Raw genomic sequence first — 20,070 nt, 5'->3', positions numbered from 1 at the left:
GAGCTGGACCACAGACAGAAGGCAAAAGGGCCAACAAGTGCTAAGCATCTCTCGGGGAACTCCTTCAAGACTGTTGGAAGACCATTTCAGGTGACTACCTCTTGAAGCTCATCAAGAGAATGCCAAGAGTGTGCAAAGCAGTAATCAAAGCAAAAAGTGGCTACTTTGAAGAACCTACAATATGACATATTTTCAGTTGTTTCACACTTTTTTGTTATGTATATAATTCCATATATAATTCCACATGTGTTAATTCATAGTTTTGATGCCTTCAGTCTGAATCTACAATTTTCATAGTCATGAAAATAAAGAAAACTCTTTGAATGAGAAGGTGTGTCCAAACTTTTGGTCTGTACTGTATATATATAACTCTAGCTGGTAAACAGTGTTCTAGTAAATGTCATTGTGGCATTTGCTCTGATGTTGAGGAAATGGTGGCGACCGCAGTGCTGATGGTGTGTTTTCTTCATTAACTAAACACACTGTACTACCAGTAACCAGGTTTTCAGAAGTAACTTAGGCCAGCTTGTGGGGGGAGGGGCAATTCCATCGGTCAACCAATTAGGACGAAGATCCCTGCATGGTGCCGCCACTTCCTGAGCAGCGGCTGGCTTTCGGCAGCCTGTCTGGTGCAATTCAGAGGAGAACACTCGCCGCCTTACGCCATAGAAAAGCCTCTCAAATATTTACTCCGGCTAAAAATAATACTGAGCATTCGGCTGGAGTGATAACGCAGACTTCCTCTATCTCTCGCCCTCTTGTCCTGCCCTTTAGAGGAGAGCTGCTTTTGTTGGCAGGAGCAGATTTGCATATGACTGGAGCCGATGAAACGACTGTGAGCTCTCGCTGCTTTCTTTCACATAACTGCTGGTAGTTACACTGGGAATCATGTCCTTACAGGTGCTGCTGCCTGATCAGTGTATGATGCAATGACTCTAAATACAGCTGTGAGGTGGACTGGGCATCTCTTACCTCTTCCACATTCATCTCGTCTGGACTTTCAAAGAGTTTGATGAACTTCCCGGGCCGTTGTTTCTTCAGCGGCACCACCACGATGTAGTAACCCCTACAGAGAGAGCCAGACAGAGACTATAAGGTTGTGCTGACATCCATCAAGATTAGCTCCAATCAATCTGGACCTGCCAATCCACTCGGGATGACACTGGATTAACCACATGTTTGACGAAAGAGAGCGACCCTCAGTAAACACATCAATAACCTGCCAACCTCACCGCGCTTTAGTCGGTCTCACGCACTAATGAGGGTCTCTCTGACAGACATGACGGCTGAAAACAGGCCATCACTCTCATCTCCTCTCTAAACTCCTCTGACTTTCTTGAAAATATTTCTCAACCAGCATGCACTTAAATCTTGCAGACATGCTTGCAAGTTAGACATGGAGGTAGCTAATAATTAACTAACTAACAATTTATTTTTTCAATCAATACTTGAAATAAAAAAATAAATGAAAAAAAGCATTGACTGAAATAAGATATAATGAAAACTATAGTAAATAAAAATTACAAAAATGCAAAACAAAATGACTAAGTCTTTAACTAAAATTAAAATGGAAGAAAAAAATCGAATTAAAAGATAAAAGATCTGGATACTAAAATGACACTTTAATGCATGTGGTACGTGTACATTTGGAAACATTTTGTACACTGATGTTAACGACATTTTTGGTCTCACTTGCCTAGGTTATTGTATGTCAATCATAAATAAGATTACTGTAAAATATTGTTCTTTTAAATTATTTGTTGTCCAAATAACATCTGTTAATTTCACGAAGCACATGAATAAAGCAGGCTTGTTTTTAGATTTCTACTAGCGCCATCTTTAACTCATCATTTCTACAGCAGAAGTGCCATAGAGAACTGATATCTGTGAACATTTCAGCTGCTTTTCTGCTCCTAACCACAGATAATCAACCTGAGAGTGAGGGGAATTTAAAAATGTGCACATTCTCACTTCATTAAAAAAATACAATAAAATAAAATAAATATGCTCAAAATATGCTGTATGCTCAATTCCAATACATAGAAACCACCCAAAAACATGGCTGAGACTTGAATCCTTCCCATTATAAATTGTCCCTAAATTATAATAATTTCAACTTAAATCCCAAGTCAAAAGAACAATAATGTGCACAATATCCATATAAACAGACGTAGTGTTGGGACGCAGGTGCTGCTCTCATTAAACCCGAACACAAAGCAGAACTGGTACTCACTTGACTTTCTCAGCTGTCTGAACAGTGGGCAGCTCGACCGTGACCATGCCGTCTGAACTGGTCTTGCCGATCAGGTAGGGTTTGGTGCGCAGTATGTCAGGGGCTGTCATGGTGGAGACGCGGTGCTGCAGTCCTCCGGCGCTGTTCCCACGGTTGGTGAGCAGGAAGGAGTACTGCGTCTCCGGCTGAAGATTGGTGATGAGCTTCTGTGTCAGCTTCCCATCCACCTCCACGCTCTGTCCGTTATCATACAGGATCTATAAGCGAACCACAGTTACGCCAAACTTTAACCAGATTGAAAGTGATAGCTTTCTCTAGTGACCCAAAACCAAGTGTGTAGGCTGTGTAGGAAGCATTTAAAGGCATTTAAAGGGATGCTCCAAATGTTAGGCAGCATTCTTTTGGCCAAATATTAAATGGGAATTGCATGTATCCATCATGGATTCTTACTCTGCCTTAGAAGGTCCCTTGTGATAAAGTAGTAGTTACTTAAAAGTACATATTAAGTGCATACTTAGCATATTAAGAGTATAAAAAAAGGAAAAAAAACGTTTGTAAATGTTTCAGACACTTAACTGCATTTTACTTGCAGTTACATTAAAATGTATTATAGTTTAAATGTATATTAAATGCAATTAGCTGAATGTTATAGCGTTTTTGACCCTCTTAAGTAGGACTGAAGAACATCTTTAGCTGTAATTCTATAATGACTTCTGTCTTTGAAATATGGATAAAGTAATGCTGAATGTACTGATGAGCATTTATGATCAACTAAAATATACTTTAATGTAATTTCTATTGAAACTTGTATGTCCTATACAAATCTGATTCCAAAAAAGATGGGACACTGTACAAATTGTGAGTAAAAAAGATATGAAATAATTTACAAATCTCATAAACTTATATTTTATTCACAGAAAGTGAGACATTTTGAAATGGCATGATAAATATTAGCTCATTTTGGATTTCATGAGAGCTACACATTCCAAAAAAGTTGGGATAGGTAGCAATAAGAGGCCGGAAAAGTTAAATTTACATATAAGGAACAGCTGGAGGACCAATTTGCAATTGATTAGGTCAATTGACAACATGATTGGGTATAAAAAGAGCCTCTCAGAGTGACAGTGTCTCTCAGAAGTCAAGATGGGCAGAGGATCACCAATTCCCCCAATGCTGCGGCGAAAAATAGTGGAGCAATATCAGAAAGAGTTTCTCAGAGAAAAAATATATTTTGTAAGCGAAGAAAACAAAAATAACAACTTTATTCAATAATTCCTTTGCTGTCTCTCCATATCAATGTATGCTGCGTATGCTCTTCTGTATCAGCCGTGCCACAAGGATGCACTGTTTCCTTTCAAATCAAAGCTAAATACACGTAGAAACAGTGCATCCTTGAAGTGCGGCTGATACAGAAGAGCATATGCAGCATATGGTGATATGAAGAGACACAGAGGAGACTGTTGACAATGGAATTGTTGAATAAAGTCATTATTTTTGTTTTCCTCACTTACAAACAGTATTTTCGTTGCTTCATAACGTAACGGTTGACCCACTGATGGCAAATGGACTATTCTGACATAGCTTTTCAAACTTTTCTGGACCATGACAGTGTAACATGACAGTATGACAGTGTAACTTGTAAATCTTACATTTTCATTCTGAAAATGAACAAAGCCTTTATGGGTTTGCAGCGACATGGGGGTAAGTGATTAATGATAAAATTTTCATTTTGGTGTGGAGTATCCCTTTAATTGTGTTTAGAAACACATTCATGAAAGTGTCTCTTATTAACCTGTTATCCAGCACCCCCATTATGGGACTCACAGCTGAAAGTGCTCTACCTAACTTATAATTGTAACAGTTTCCTACTTCAGTGTGTTACAAACATAATTTTGGTGTCTTTGGAAAGCCCTTTGGGCTTTACTTTTTATCAACCCGATTTGATAATGCTCAAAAATATTAAAAGTTATAGACAGTGAAGTGCCTTGAAATTTTTTTTTACCACACTTAAATATTTTTTATTTGATATAAAAATACATGAAATGAGTCCTGGAGCAATCTAGAAAAGTAATGGGTTGAAAGCCATATGTCTCATGAGATTCTATTTCAAATCTGAATAAGATATCATGAAAAATGAGACTCCTTCAAATATTTTCATGAGACTATGTCTAAACCCCCACCCCCCGAAATATAAGAAAATATATTTCTCAATAGTATTGAAGGCTTCTACAAACTATTTAGTCAGTAAACATATCACTGCATAGTTTTCTTTCAATTATAAAACACTAGACAGAAACTTAGACATCATATAAGTGATTTATTTGAGCACTAGAAAAATACAATAAGAATAATTTGAATAAGAAAAATAAGAATGACAAGAAAAATAAAAAAAAAGATTTAACTTTGTTTGCCAGTTACAGAAAATCCTGAGATTGCTAGAAATGCAGCATTTACAATGAATTACGATGCAAATAAGTGCTGATGGCCACTTATACAGATGGTAATAACACAAATGTGCCAAAGTAAATAATCCACTCCCTCTATTCATCTAGACGCGTTCACTTTGATAGCCGTGATCATACAGTAATAGCGAGCTGATTTGGGCTGATTTGCACTCAAACAGATGGTAATCATGCAGATACATTCACATTCAACATAAAACACACTCTCACATATATAAAAACTGAAACAAACACAGAAAAAGGCGATCGCTATAAGTTCCGCCTCCATCAGCTGACAGGTGTGTCAGAGAGCGTCACGAGAGAGTGCCAAAATTCAAATATACTATCTTTTCACCTATCTTTCATTCATTCTTTTTTCTGGTGGATTGTCTCATTCTGTATGTGACACTGTACGCTGCAAAACCATGCCGTGTTTTTACTACCAAGATGCAGTTTCCGACCGTGAGTTATTCCATAACGGATGCAAACAGTTCTGTCGCTGAAGAAATGAAACTCTTTTATATTACAAAGTTTTTGCATCGTTGGACTAAACGAGCTTCATGAGATGTCGTTCAGTGGACCCTTACCTTCCTAACTAAACCGGGATTTACAGCTGTGGATGTGTTTATGACTCGTTATTACGACGGATCTGGTATGTACAGCGTTTCTAATGTAATGTATGTGAATGTAACATAAAACAAATGATTACTTTTCGTTAAAATCTTTATTAATGCTAAAAAAGCTTACATTTATGAGTCTTTTTGTTCGCTGTAGCAGCCATGTTGTCGAGATAATTCATACCCCTTCGTTTGAAGTGTGGTCCCGAAAAATCTTCATTTGAAGGGCTATCTGGCCCTTCCCCCTACCCCTCCAACCCAAAGAGAATTGAGACACCCCTACCCCTTTACGTGAACGTGCAAAACGGAGGGGTAGGGGAAAGGGGAAGTGCTAATTGAACTACTGGTTTCGTCTGGTCAGAGGACAACTGGCCCCCCAACTGAGCCTGGTTTCTCCCAAGGTTTTTTCTCCATTCTGTCACCGATGGAGTTTCGGTTCCTTGCCGCTGTCGCCTCTGGCTTGCTTAGTTGGGGTCACTTCATCTACAGCGATATCGTTGACTTGATTGCAAATAAATGCACTATTTAACTGAACAGAGATGACATCACTGAATTCAATGATGAACTGCCTTTAACTATCATTTTGCATTATTGACACACTGTTTTCCTAATGAATGTTGTTCAGTTGCTTTGACGCAATGTATTTTGTTTAAAGCGTTATATAAATAAAGGTGACTTGACTTGACTAAGGGATAGAATTGGGATTGGGACTTGAGGTGCCTTTTATATTTTTATATACTTTAAAGTTTTGAAGTACACTACAAGTGTGCCTTCAACACAATTAAACACACTTCTTTTTCACAAAGTGAAGCTGGCATTGTAGACATTTTCTAGGTTTCTCAGATTCTCTCACCGTAAATGGCTGTGCGGGGTTGTAGTTCTCAGGAATCTCCCACGTCAGCAGTACTGAGGTCTTCATGGCAGCTCTCACATGAAAATTTTTTGCAAACACTGCTAAAAGAAAGTTGGGGCAGATGAATTAGACAAACAGATCTGCAGCACTTCGTTTCAACATCAGCCTTACCTGCCAAGCACTTCACCTGCTACCTCATGAGGACTAGCCCAGAGCTTCAACCTTACCTGCAGCTTACCATCGACTCCGCACGATGCTAACTGATTTGAACTAGCTATGCTAGCAGCATTTTCAGATTTGATTTGCTTCTGAAAGCCAAACTCTTTCTCACAGTTGACTTAAGGTTGTAGGAGAAGGCAAACGGGGGCAGAGAGGGTGTTGCGAGCCTCCTACCTTGGTTGATGGGTTGTGTTCTGAACTGGACGCTAGGACTGTAAGGGCCGGGGCCCTTACTGGTGAAGGCACACATTTTTATATCGTACGTGGTGTCTGATTTAAGGCCGTCCAGCGTGACGGTGGACTCGGGTGCTGTAATGAACAGTTCTGAGGGGCTACGAGGGCTGTTGATGTCTTTGTACTGAAGGGCATATTTGATGACGGCTCCATTGCGCTCGGATAGCGCCACAGGCTGCCAGCTGACCTGAATGGTGGTGGTTGTACTACTTTGGGCTATGATGCCTTGTGGGTAACCGGCAGGAGTGTCCTCATGTGTGGTGATCTCCTTCACCGTCTCCTCTCCGAATCCCACCCGGTTGCGGGCCGAGAGGCGGAAGGTGTAGGACGCCCCCTTGTGGATCTCTTTGGTGGTGTAGTGGTTCTCACGCTCAGAGAATTCGATCACAGTCAAGGGCTCCACATCCTTCCGGCCGAACCGCAGCCGGTAGCCTTGCAGCAGGCCGTAGGTGTTTGTTGGCGGGTGCCACTGCAGTAATGCTGTGCCCATGTTCGTCGAACTCACCATGAGGCGAGGCTTTTCGGGAGCTGAAAACGGACAGATGACACAGAGAAACATATGGCAGTTTAGAGGTGGCCAACTGTACCTCAATTCATTATATCAATATAGAGCACAACATAGTTATTTTTGCTGGAAATACAGTTGTTATGATATGGATACCACTGAAATCTCACAATTCCGAAATCACAGCAATATTCAATTACTGATAACAAAAACTAAAACTATCTTAAATAATTCAAGCTTCAATGCAATAAAGACAACACAAATGTGAATAGTGGATGAAATTAATTATGAAACCAATTTAACTTCAGTTGTTAAGCAGCTCTACAGAAGACAGTATTGTCATTATAAACCTTTTTTCACACTTCAGAGTTCAAAAAGCAGAAGCTTTGAATAGTTATGGAAAATAACTTCTTCTGTAACCTTTGTGAACTTCAATTCCCATAGCACGGGATTGCTGTGATTAACTAATGAACAATTCATCACAGATGTTTCATCAAAACATATTAACCACAGTTTACAATCATTGAATAAACAATTATAAATAATTATGTTTATTGTTAAGTTGAACAAAGTTTGGTTAATTTTCTTGTCAAAATTGGCCACAGACCACATTGACAATAATGTCGGCAGAAATAATTGTTCAATAACAGTGAATGCAAAATTTAAGTCAAGAGCAGTGAGTTTTTTTTATTTTATTTGACTTACATGAATGACACAAACATGTTTTAAGCTGCTGTCACTTTAAGACCTAATACATGGATCAAATAAATTTAGTAAGTAAATTTTCTCCCAGTTGTTTACATTCACTTAAGACATGTATGACAATGCTTACATAAATACTGCCTTTTTGTGTGAATTTGACCGTTTGTGCGGACTGAAAAAGAACTCAATTCACACAGTGTGCACGCACCTAATTGAGTTTTAAGTCTTGTTGCACTTGAGCTGTTTAAAATCGCTTGTAAATTTTTGTGATGATGCAGCGGTAAAATATCATAGTGTGATGTAACCACGATAGAGACTATCTCTATCAGTGAAGACAAATATCTAATGTTTTATCATATCTGCCAGTAAACCGCCCACTTCTACAAAAATGCATGCTGCGCTAAAATAATCTAACAATGTTGTTCTCAACAGGATAGCAACATAAAAAACTTTTAAGCTTTTAAACTGTTAAAATGGAGGCAAAAACATATTTTGTTGTTGATGTTGATGATATTTTGTTGTGTGTCTAATCAAACAAAATGTTTCTTTAAATTGAATCAAGACTAACCAAGGTAAAATAGAATATAATCAAGATGATATTAAATCTACTGTAGGTTGGTAATGCATTGGCTCTGGAGACTCACAGATCTAACATGCGGCCACCGATCCTCTTAATATTGCACTGCTGTATCTATCCTCCTAATTCTGCAGTTGAAAACCCGGAGAGTATGACAATTTGTAACAATACAATATCAAATAGTGATACTGAGCACCTATTCACAGTCATGTGCACAAGGACAAAAGTGAAATACAAGGGCTTTTCAGGAGCTGAATAACAGCACAATTAGGTGTACAGCAGAAAAGTGCCTGCACTTATAAACGATTGCACGTTTCCAGCCATTCAGTGACAATCAAGACAGTGTGTCGTATTCTTTCTTTTGAAAAAGTCTATTTTGCCATATTCATGACAGATTTCCTTAACCCCTGTGAGCATTTAAAAGTCAGAGCTGTAGGTGAGTGGAATTACAATTGCCGTCATCCCTGCGAGGGCAATTATAGGCATTCAGACGTAATGGCTGCTGGGGAGAGGCCTGAGCCTCGGCAGAAATAGCTCTGAAGCGGTGTGAACCTACCGGCTCCAGTGGTGGTGACCAGTTTGGGTTTGCTGCGCGCTCCATCACCTTTGGTCGTGTAAGCAGCAACCGTAACCGAGTACACAGTCTCAGCGTGCAGGTCAGTGAGGACTAATTCCTGGAGAAAAAAACAACAGGACACGAGTCATTTTTAAAATCATTATAAAACAAAAGAGCTCAAGAATGTGTTTACTAAGTAGTGTGAAACGTCAGTATAAAAGAATAAAGGAAAATGCTTCTGTGTGCATCAGGACTCATTCACTAAGATAATCAGTGCGCTTTGCTCCTCGTTTGTAAGTCGCTTTTGTGCGAACTCACATGAATTTGTTCATCCCCTCATTCTAATGATCATGATTATGTTAAATGCATGCATCTCCTTAGGTAGTATTCAGCATAATAACTGAATCTGAAATTATTTTGTTTAAAACAGAAATAAGCCTTCATGTTGGGTCACTGAGTTATTCAAGTAACAGTAATATTATGAATAAACATTTTCGGTTAACATACTGCATATATCTGTGAGTTTGCATGCAAATGTGAGATTTAAGTTGTTTAAAAATGTCAAAATCAGGACTTCTGTGATAAGATACATATGCAGATATTATTCACATGTATTGTTAATGAATGAGATGGCATCTTTAGATGGCCATGCAAAATAATATTAATAGGCCAGCAAGCAAAGAATGTGTATGTAAATCGAGTGAATGTGCAAAGCTGCAGAATTATGCGATGTACTCACATGTTCGGCTGAATCATCATACTCCCACTGAAGCCCAGACCAGAGAAGCAGAGGAACAAACAAACAGACAAACAAGAAAAGAAGTTCAATTACACTTTGCTGGTGAAGACATGGGAGAGTGTCAGACTACGTGCGATCTTCTGTTTCAGTGAGCGAGCAAATGCTGGGATGATGAATGATTCATAATTCTGGAGGATTCATACAGCGTGTCGGTGTCTCTGCGTTAGACGCTGAGGTCAGGAAGTGATGTGTTGTGTGAAATCAGATGGGCCAATCTCATCACGTTGTCCATTGTCTAACATGAAGGCACGTATAATCAAGAATGTAACAGGTCGATTCGTGGCACTTCATCCTTAACCTCACATGGGAAAATGAATGTCTATAATTCAGTCTTATGACAGGTATGACAAAATGTTATACTAACCTGTAATACTCATGAGTATACACTTATGCCCCTCTTCCTTACAGTTATTTGGGTAATTCAGCAAAAAATTACCCTTTGTGTCCTTATAATAATAGCTTATAGTATGTGCAATCAAGGAGTTTTAAAATGAATAGCTGTGTGTTATAACACATTATACATTTTCATTTTAGTTTTAGTCTTCTTTGCTGTGTGTTAAAACTTGTGCTTCCTTGTTGTAATGCACAATTTAAAACAATTAATAAGTAATAAAATGACACGAATACATTTATTCTGTGTAATAATCATCATCTTAACTTACTGTATTTAATATAAAAATGGTTTTGACAAATTAAGCCTTCTTTCTGTTAACTTGATAGGCAGCTCGCTAGCTTGTGAAAGAGTCCTAAACTTTCATCAAAATAGTTGGCAGCTGGCTTTATGAACTCTCATAACCACAAAACTTGTCAAAGTTGTAAAGATTGACTTGAGATGCGGTGCAGCTGTGCAGGTGGGTGCGTACCTGAGCGTCCTCGATCAGCATGTCCTTGATGACAGGGTGCCCAACGGGTTCCCCATTAACCATCCTGACATAGTGCACCTGGTACCCACGGATGAGGCCGTGCTGCCTGCTCGGCACCGGCGACCGCCACAGCACTTTAACAGACGTGGAGTTGACAGCCTCCACCTCGACTTTACGAGGAGGACCACTGGGCACTGAGAGAATTATGGGATAGAAGACAAAAAGGTCAAGCTTAAAGACGACACCTCCCATCCGACTGGACGAGATGTCTCCCCCGAAAAAGCGGTGAAGCAGACAAAATCTACAAAATGGGATTATATCAACAACTATTGGATAACACTAATATCTCAACAATGTAAGTCAAAAACAAAAAAGAGAAAGAGAGAGAGAGAGAAAAAAACAAAAACAAAAAACAAAAACAATCCCCAAAAACAGGTCACACAGCTGACCTAATTTTTCAGAAAAATGGGTTTAGTGGAGTCAAAATATGGAAAAAAAAACAAGCAAAAATAAGCCAAGAGTGTTTCAGGTTTGAAGCACTCTAAAGGAGTTTGGCTATGATAGAGTGAAGACAAAAAGAAAAACAAATGGAAAAAAATCATTATAGTGGGACGTTTGAGAAAAAAAAGCCCCATTTCTGAAGATTCGCTGTCAATTTAGTCATCTTTTTTCATGTATGAAAATGAGTTTCAATCCATTAAAAAAGCCATTATATTTATCTTAATAAGAAAATGGGGAAAACAGCAAGACATTTGGGATTGTTGGAATTTTAAAGGTCATCAGAAGAACATGCCATGAAATAAGTCTGGTCATGTAAAAAGTCTGGAATATTCTCTCGAAAATTCTCCCAAAAATTGCCAAAGGGGGACAAATGTTGGTTCTGTGAAAGGTCACAAAAATTCCTGGTTAGTAGAGTTAGTGTAAACAGAGAGAGTGAGAGGGGCGAGGGGTTTTAGGGTGCCTTGGGCAGAAGTCTGACAGAACTGGGGCGTGTTTTAAGGGTAGATATTAGAATAGGGTCACAGTGGCGTGTGAGTAAGACATACCATCCTCCTCCGTACGGATTAGCTGAGGTAAACTCTCCGGGCCCTCTCCCACTTCAGTGTGGGCGCTCACTGTCACACGGTATTCCGTCCATTTCTCCAAGTTTTCCAACAGATAATGGTACTTTTCTGGTGGTATGTCAAAGACTCGATGCAACGAGGTATCGTCGCCTTCATTCGCCGCATACTGGATGGTGTATCTGGTCATGATTCCATTTTGGAGCTCCATCGGGGGCGGTTTCCAACTTACCAGAATGCTGGTAGAACTGTGACTCGTACACTTGACTTCCTGGGGTGGTGCTGAGGGCTCTGATTGGAGGATCAGAGTATTGAGGGAGGAGCAGAATAGTCATTGAATTGGATTTGAGTGGTTTTGTAGTTTGGTTGGATCCAGGTGAGGTTCACAGGGGTTGAGGAAAAAGGATTTTTTTGTTTTTGTGGTGAAGGTGAAGATGATGTTGATGGACAAACAAAAACAAAAAAACAAAGGGAACATAAAATGACATCAAATGAGGATGAATCACAGGGACTACATTTATTTAAAAAAAAATGATGACAGGAACATAAATTTAATGAAGCTTAAAAAGAAGAACAAAATGAGCAGTAATGTCAAAGACTTCTCATAAAGAGGTAGAAAAGATAAATTGAATTCACACATTGTGCAGGGTGGGACTGGTACAAACCCTAATGCTACCGAACCTACCTTCGTAACTCTACTTATGTAATTTCCCCCACTAAATATCCTAAATTCAGGGCTCAAATTTTAATTGCTCTTGTTATAGGTCAACAGCATTGTGAAATATATAAATGAGCTCTGTTTAAATCGGGCCCTGTTTCCTCCAAGCAGTTACCATCAATCCAAAATTTCAAAGGTTGATGTGTCAGCTCTGTAAAATGGAAATGCATTGCTCACCAACCTTTCCGAGGCCTGTTGGTTTGAGGTAAAAGCCTGGTTGGTCCAAGAGTTCCTGACTGACATTTCTAGACTGGGACATGCAAACACCGTACCGCAAAAACAGCCTTCCAAGATACTTACCTGGCATGTACTCAGAGGACCTCAGATTTATTCAGATAGTCTCAAATTGTGAGTACGAACTAAAGCAGTTATACATTACTTATGCATCAAATTATGCAATAATAATTAAGGGGTTGATCTAAAGGTTTGGTTACAGTTCAACTTGAACGAACAAAGAATAAATATGAGGTCTTTTGGGAATAAAATTCTCTTTTCTAGTTAGGTATCATTGCATTTGAACTTACAAGAAGGCTCCAGAGGGAACCCTTAAAGCGGAGAACAGAAATGCCTCCATCTCTCAAAATCATCTCTCTGTGTAAAGCACTGCTCAAACAAATTCAGCACTACATTAGCAAATGCTGTTGAGAAATGGAGGAGTTCTGCTTTGTTACGTGATGTGCCTGTTCTTGCCCCGCTGTGTTTGAGAAAGATAGAAAGGGACCTACGCGTCTGAGGTGTTTCGGCTGATATCTCATTGGTGTATGCGCCGATGCCATGTTTGCTGCGAGCGGCCAGCTGAAATGTGTAGGTAGTGAATGGCTTCAGGTCTTTCAGTAAATAGGTTGTGGTTGGCTCAAAGCTTACACGTTTCTGAGGAGGGAACGACAGAATATAGTTTATTCAGTCAACCTGAGCAATGACAATGACATCAATTCTGCGACTTAGATGAGTGAAAGCATTTGCAAAATGACGGTTCACATTCGGACCTCCTCTTTGTCATCTCCTTTCTTATAGAGCAGCTCATATCCGATGATTTGATTGTCCTGGCCCGTCTGAGTCGGTGGGTTCCACAACAGCAAGATGCTCGTCTCAGATTTGGCTTCACCTTTGAAGTCCGTCGGTTGAGAGGGCACTGTAAAAATGTGTGATACACAAGGTCAATTCTCTTCATGTTTGTATTGTGGGAATACATTAGTGGACAAGCTTAGTCCTCCTGGAGTAACCCGAGGTTCATACAAGATTCAATTGCGACTCAATTGTGAATACTGGCTATATGTATGAAAGCTCATCCAATCAGTTATGAGTCTTTAGTTTTAAACTTAATAATAATAGTAATTCATTCATGGGCTTATAGAAAAATACATCACATGGCATTACGTTAAGATAACTGCAAAAATTAAACAACAAGAGCTTTTAATCCTGTGATTCCCAACACACACCTCCAGTTTTGGCTATGATCTGCAAATCAGTTGAAAGCGGTCCATCTCCTACAGAGGTGAAGGCCAGGACCTTGATGTAGTAAGTCTTATTGGGCGTCAGGCCCGGAATGGTGAGGAAGTTGGAAGTCCTTACAATCTGTTTCTCCCACTGGTTGACATGTTGGCTGGGATCGGTGGTGTAGTAAACCCTGTAGCCCGTAATCTGCCCATTTGCCTCCTCGGGTTCATCCCAGTGGATGATGGCGGTCGTGGCACTTAGCATGCGCCCTCGGACTTGCCGTGGGGCGGTACTTGGTGCTTGCTCCGCTGTTTTGGCTTCGATGGCTTCGCTGGGAGGCCCGTGTCCAATGTTATTCACTGCGACTACTCTGAACTGGTAGTCAGAGTAAGGGCTTAGCCCACCAACGCTGTATCGAGTGGTGGCGACTCCATCAATCTCTTTAAAAGAGTCCTCAGAGTTTTTGGGCTTGTGCTGGATGATGTAGTAAGAAACAGGTTCGGGATTCCCAGAATCCCATGTGAGCGTGATGCTTGTTGCTGTGCGTTCCGTTACCTGGGGAACACCTGGTGGCTTCGGTAAAGCTGGAGCAACAATAAAGAAGCTCATCAGTGAATTTCAATGATTGGGAAAATGGAAAATCCACTGTAATTAGTTACTTATGATTACTGGGGGGAAATCACTAAAATTAAATGGTGCCAATTTTAGTGTCTGATTTTGATGAAGGAAATATCCAAAGCCGCCTAATTTTCCCTGAGGTGCACTCTAAAACGAGCCTAATTTACTTACGAAAGGTGGCATTTCAGCACTTTTAATGCCTGGATTGCAAATGGTAAGTGAAAATGCAAGCTGTCTAACTCATGCACATATTAGTTTAGTGAATTCTCCCCTCACTCTCGAAAGGATATAGACATTTATAAATATTTGGTAAATAACAAACAGGTGTGAAATTATTATTCTCCTGGTCTAGAAGAAATGTCTCTGTTGTGTGTGCTCTTTTATTGGTTCTTCGTATGGCTTTGTCATTAGCATTCACAAACCATGTGCTTTTCCCTTGGGATACTAGCCGAAGGTTAAAGTGTCAGCTTGCTCTGCCAACACAGGAGCAGTAGATGTGGGTTATAGCACTGTTTGCCACTAATATAATACAGCAAAAAAGCTGAGAGTCTTGACAGTACATCCGCGATAAGGAGAAAACCCAGAGGGTGTTGTTACCCCAGAGGAAAGAGAGGCTCTGCGGTTTGTTTATAACATGTCTTAAATATTCCACAGGCTGTAATTTAATGCTTTAATTCAGAGCGCATTAGGTGAGGCTGGTGATAGGACAGATAGTGTTTAGTCTTTGCGTGCCGTCTTTTGGAGCATATTATGACTAATGTGATTTTGTTATGTCTGCTGCAGACAAAGGCTTTGTGTGTGTGTGTGGATGTGAACAGCTGTAAATGTGTCGGCCTGTTTAAGCAAACAAGTGTGCCAACAGTAGAAGATTGTGGATTAATCTGCAGAATGTGGTAAGACAGATCAAATAACAGGAGCTTGGTGCCGGTTGGAATGTTAAGTGTCGAGTCATCTCGTGGATTCTCACCTTTGACCATGATCTGTGCGACCGCCTCTATAACGCCCAGCGTTGACATGGCGACACACGTGTAGTTGGCTGACTGCCGGACGTCAGTGAGTTCCAGCACGTTTCGCCCAATGGGCATGTCATCTTCAGGGGTCAAATCCTCTGACCCCAACATCCATTTGACATAGGGCATTGGTGACCCGACAGCCACACAGGTGATGTTAACACTGCCACCAGGCATGATCTCATTGTCCGTTGGGGGAATGGAGAACCGGGGTGGAACCCGTCTCACTGCAAGAGAACACAAGTCCTGGTAACTTCCCATACAGACTTGCTGAAGGAACATTTGGGAACATTTAACAGGTGAGAAACTGACAAAAGATTTAGCATACAAAGATCTAGTGGATTCCACTGCTACACTGTATCAAATGGGTGAGATATAGCAGGATCCACCAGGAAACTACTGCACATATAGAAGACACAAACATTGCGCTTCACTCCCTTGGGACTGGAACATTGAAACAGAGGCCATGCACAGGTCACCCACGCGTGACAGATAGACGGCAGCACACAGGGGAACTGGAGGGCCACAGCATGCAGGAGTTGTGTGCATTTGGACAACTTCGATGCTGCGTTCTCTTCCAGTTGATGTGAAGGAATGTGCTGAATCACATTGCCACATCACACACATAGTGACGGGCCCCGTGACAGGGAGGCCGCTAACTTACAACAGGTATAGACTAGCAAAGACTGACTGCAGCTGCCATTCAGAAAGTGGACACACGTGTGGAAACGGTGTTGAAACCATTAATAAACAATGAAAGTGGGAATCTGAAACTGAATCGAAATGAAAATGAACAGATGCAACAAACTAATAAACGAGCAAAAGATAAACCCTCAATGCAAATGGGGTGTGGGGGGGCATTCCTGAATCTGTCATGCAAACAAGCAAACTGCTCATTCCAGAGGGAAACTTTGGGAATTAGAGAGAAAAAAGGAACAAGATGAGAGAAAAGAATGAGAGAGAGGACTAGCAGAGTCAGATAACAGGAAATCAACAGGGCTATTAAAAGCAGGAGTCTCCAAGACAGAAAGCGAGAGGAGAGAGGGTTACTATGTGCCAGCTTCTCAAAAGAGGGTTTACGGGACAGCAGAAGGGTGGGAGAAGATTCAAGAGTCCAAAATAACTGAACTTATGTCAGTGCTACTGCTTACATACTGTCAGTCTCAGACGGCAGCGGCTGATGTATAATGCACACTACAGTGGCAGGAGCTTTCTCAAAGCGACAGGCTCTGCCGGCTTTACACAGCTTCTGGGAGTCAGTGTGCAGTGGTTTATATCAGTCCTGCTACAATGAGCCCATCTGAGGACGATGAACCTCTGGATTTGACACAGTTTGTGAGGTTCATCATAACAAATCTTGCAAGATTTTTGAACAGCAGTGCACTAGATCAGTGCTTCTCAAACATGTTCCTGGAGGCACACCGACAACACACCTTCAAACTCTTTCCAAAGCAATTCAGTTCTCTTTAGACTCCAGGACCTGAAATAGTTGGGTCAGATAAGGGTGATGTCCAAAATATACTGTTGTTGTGCAACCGGGAGCAGGGTTGGGAAACACTGAACTAGATCTCTATGATTAGAACATTACATTCCATAAGGGAGGGGTTCCTCGAATCCCAGGAGACCGCTGATATGCATAGTTTGATTTTAACCCCAATGAGACAGCTAGTTAAAGTCTTAAGAGTCACAGGTGGGAGAGTTTGATCAGGGTTTGAGCTAAACTCTGCACTACGGTCAGGGTTAAATCCCATTTAACTGCTTCTATTCATCACACCAGAGAGGGTTAACTTCCTGTTTAAGCAGGCAGTTCTTTGCCAAGATCTTCATTATTTCACTTGAAATTAAAATAAAAACAGGATGAATCTAAACCAACGTTTAGAGAGGAGTTAAAATCTTTAAGTCTCTGTGTGAAACCACCAGAAATGGAGGAAAAAAAAGGAAAGATAAGAATTTTGATGACGTGCAACAAACATTTGACCGGAGATGTAGCGCTTCTATGTAGTTGAAATCATTAATTATTGCAAACAGATTTTCAATCCTATTGCAGTTAATTTCCAAATGAAACGCTGTTCCAGGAGACATGATGTTTTCTCTTTTGTCTCAATACCTTTTAGTTTGTCGGGTCTTGAGAACAACATTCTACATGCATCAATTGCCCTTTATTAGCAGTTGGTTAGGTGGCAAGGAGCTACAGATCATGTCTCATCACAGTTTGTGTCGTGGTGAAGGTCAGCGAATGGAAGCTTTTTTCTAGGTGTTAGAAAAGCATGTGTCGGTCAAAGTAATGAAGCAGGACCACTGACATGTGGGAGAAGACAGACAACTTCAGCATGACCAATCCACCATGCAAACCCCCGACAAACTGCACACATTTTGAATGACATGCACCACTTTTTGGTCAAGCAGTACAGCGGAGAGCAGGAGAGCATTCGTTCAGACCACAACAATAGGGAAAAGAAGAAAGAAAAAGCAGTCCAAAACAAAGGACATAAGGAACCAAAAGCAGAATTCATTCATATACAGTACAATGCAGCTACAATCATTTTTTTTCATACTCTTGGGAATTGTGACTAGGTTCTGTATCATTTGTTTTCTGAGTTTGAATATGGTTAGAAAGAAAAAAAAAACACACCAACCTTCTCGCAGCTCTGAGGGATGTAGGGAATTGATGCGGAAACAAAATAAAATGAGGAGAAAAACAAGGGAAAATACAGAGAGAGTAAAACAGGCCACATTCAACCCAGAGAATTGCTGCTAGAGACAGAATGTCTAGGAAAAGAAAAGTGGGCTGCATTTTACAAGCTTTTTATTGTGCTGCCCATTAAACAATATGACACAGGTCCAGTTATGAGCTTACATGCCATCAGCAGTTACTGTGGTCTTTCCTCTGGAGTTTTGTTCAAAGAGTCTTTGAGAAACATACTTTGGTTTTTCATGTAAACCACATGACTGGGACCTGTGCATGAATACAGCCGCAGTATTTAAAGCAGTAACAGTTTGTCTGAGCAGCGCTGGACATCAGGCCTGCTAGGTTTATAAAATGAAACATATTTAACATATATAACATGCTGGCTGATGAACTACAAAGTGCAGGTGTTATTAAGTTTGTACCAACCAACCATTACCCTATGGATGAAATGAAGAAAATCTATTTTTTAAATATGAAAAATGTCTCGCTATCAAAGTAAAAAAGGTTGCAAACACAGTTTCATGTTGACTTTAATGTGCCAGATTATACAGATAGACAAATGTTCCATTATAAGTCAATAATCCCAAAAAACAAAACAAAAAACTATTTATATTTATACAGTGGAGTTATTATTCAGTTAAGAGACCTTCTGATTGCTTGAAAAAAATAAAAAAAATAAATAGATATTTATTTCACCAGCTCTCTGATATAATAAACTTCAGGGCATGATAATCTGTGCATTAAAACTACTGTCTTTTTTTAATTAACACTTTATTTAATGATCCTAGGGACAAAAGTCTTCACTTAATTGAGGAAGCATCCATATATATTGCATCATAAGATTTTACACTAAATTTTAAACTAAAGATCCCACTGAATATAAAATACGATTATACTGTAAAAACTGACCACAATAAATATTATGTTTTATATATATATATATATATATATATATATATATATATATAAATATATAAATCAAAATAGATGTATTCTATATCTGGGGGCAAAGAAAGATAAAAAACAGAGCGCTCAGACATTTTCTGTAGAGAGTAGAGAGGTTAAGCTCAATCCATCATTCCTGTTATCTTAAGAGTCAGTCATATAACATACACAACAAGCATTCAAGACAATATAGGTTAAATTACAATTCAACACCAGACAGGCAGAAAATCAAGGCTGCATCAAATGTCGCACTTACAAACTGCTCACAAAACTAGAGGAACCCCAGTGAAAAAACTGGACTCGATGTGTTTAAATTGTGAGTTTTTACATGTTCTTTTATAGGCTTTGTTTACCACCGTGAGCTGTTCCTACCTCTGACATACAGGTTGGCTGGTGCTGAATAGCGCGTGCCATCGTTGTTGGTCGCGACACATTCATACTTCCCTTGGTCCGATTCCTCACTTTGTTCTATTTGCAGCGCTCCTACACATTGGGAGAGAACACCAGCAGGAAAAGAAAATTAATAACCACACCAGCCATTAAACAACTCTCACGAAATCACACACTAGGCCAATTTTTTTCTCTATAAATGGCATTATTTGTTCTGTTTAGGTCTACGCCACAAAATGGCTCGGGCTAAAGGCCGGCTGCTATACTGACGCTTAACCCTGAGAGGCGACATCTGCAGGGATGCCTGGGTTTTGAGAGCTCGGTATAGACTTAACCAGTTTATGCAAGCTAAGCTCCTGGAAGCTGGGGGTAGAAATGTTTCCCCTTAAAATGTCTAATGCAGTGTTTCATTCTCTAGGTCCGATGCATTATGGGAAAGCAATTTCGGCACTAAAGATGTATTTCACGGTGGATCCGCAATGCATATTATGATTTTGTCAGGAACGAGGTGCTTAAATGGAAGTGTGTCGCAAGCTCGTATCTCGCCATGCTGACTATCTTGCGCCAGCCTAGAGAAGAGCGCGATGAGCACTGCAGTAGACA

At 40.1% G+C, this 20,070-nt stretch overlaps 1 protein-coding gene across 49 annotated transcripts in view; it reads right to left on the bottom strand.

The window, feature by feature from the left end:
* Positions 1 to 20,070, bottom strand: part of LOC132111450 (receptor-type tyrosine-protein phosphatase delta-like) — a 349,673-nt gene that overhangs the window by 36,627 nt on the left and 292,976 nt on the right. For 11 of the 49 annotated variants that reach the window (XM_059518826.1, XM_059518770.1, XM_059518791.1 and 8 more), the window contains 13 exons: positions 19,457 to 19,560; positions 15,401 to 15,689; positions 13,818 to 14,399; positions 13,365 to 13,510; positions 13,104 to 13,248; positions 11,646 to 11,951; positions 10,600 to 10,793; positions 9,677 to 9,703; positions 8,938 to 9,055; positions 6,538 to 7,125; positions 6,145 to 6,245; positions 2,234 to 2,490; positions 973 to 1,066 (listed from right to left, as the gene is read on the bottom strand). In XM_059518826.1, the coding sequence (XP_059374809.1) occupies positions 973 to 1,066; positions 2,234 to 2,490; positions 6,145 to 6,245; positions 6,538 to 7,125; positions 8,938 to 9,055; positions 9,677 to 9,703; positions 10,600 to 10,793; positions 11,646 to 11,951; positions 13,104 to 13,248; positions 13,365 to 13,510; positions 13,818 to 14,399; positions 15,401 to 15,689; positions 19,457 to 19,560 (2,951 nt within the window). Of the gene's footprint in view, positions 1 to 972; positions 1,067 to 2,233; positions 2,491 to 6,144; positions 6,246 to 6,537; positions 7,126 to 8,937; positions 9,056 to 9,676; positions 9,704 to 10,599; positions 10,794 to 11,645; positions 11,952 to 13,103; positions 13,249 to 13,364; positions 13,511 to 13,817; positions 14,400 to 15,400; positions 15,690 to 18,079; positions 18,092 to 19,449; positions 19,561 to 20,070 lie in introns of all 49 variants that reach the window. The other 38 variants (XM_059519030.1, XM_059519046.1, XM_059519054.1 and 35 more) reach the window with 14 other exon arrangements.

Source organism: Carassius carassius, chromosome 2, assembly GCF_963082965.1.
Source record: "Carassius carassius chromosome 2, fCarCar2.1, whole genome shotgun sequence".
NCBI lineage: Eukaryota > Metazoa > Chordata > Actinopteri > Cypriniformes > Cyprinidae > Carassius > Carassius carassius.
This window is presented reverse-complemented; position numbering and strand designations above follow the sequence as displayed.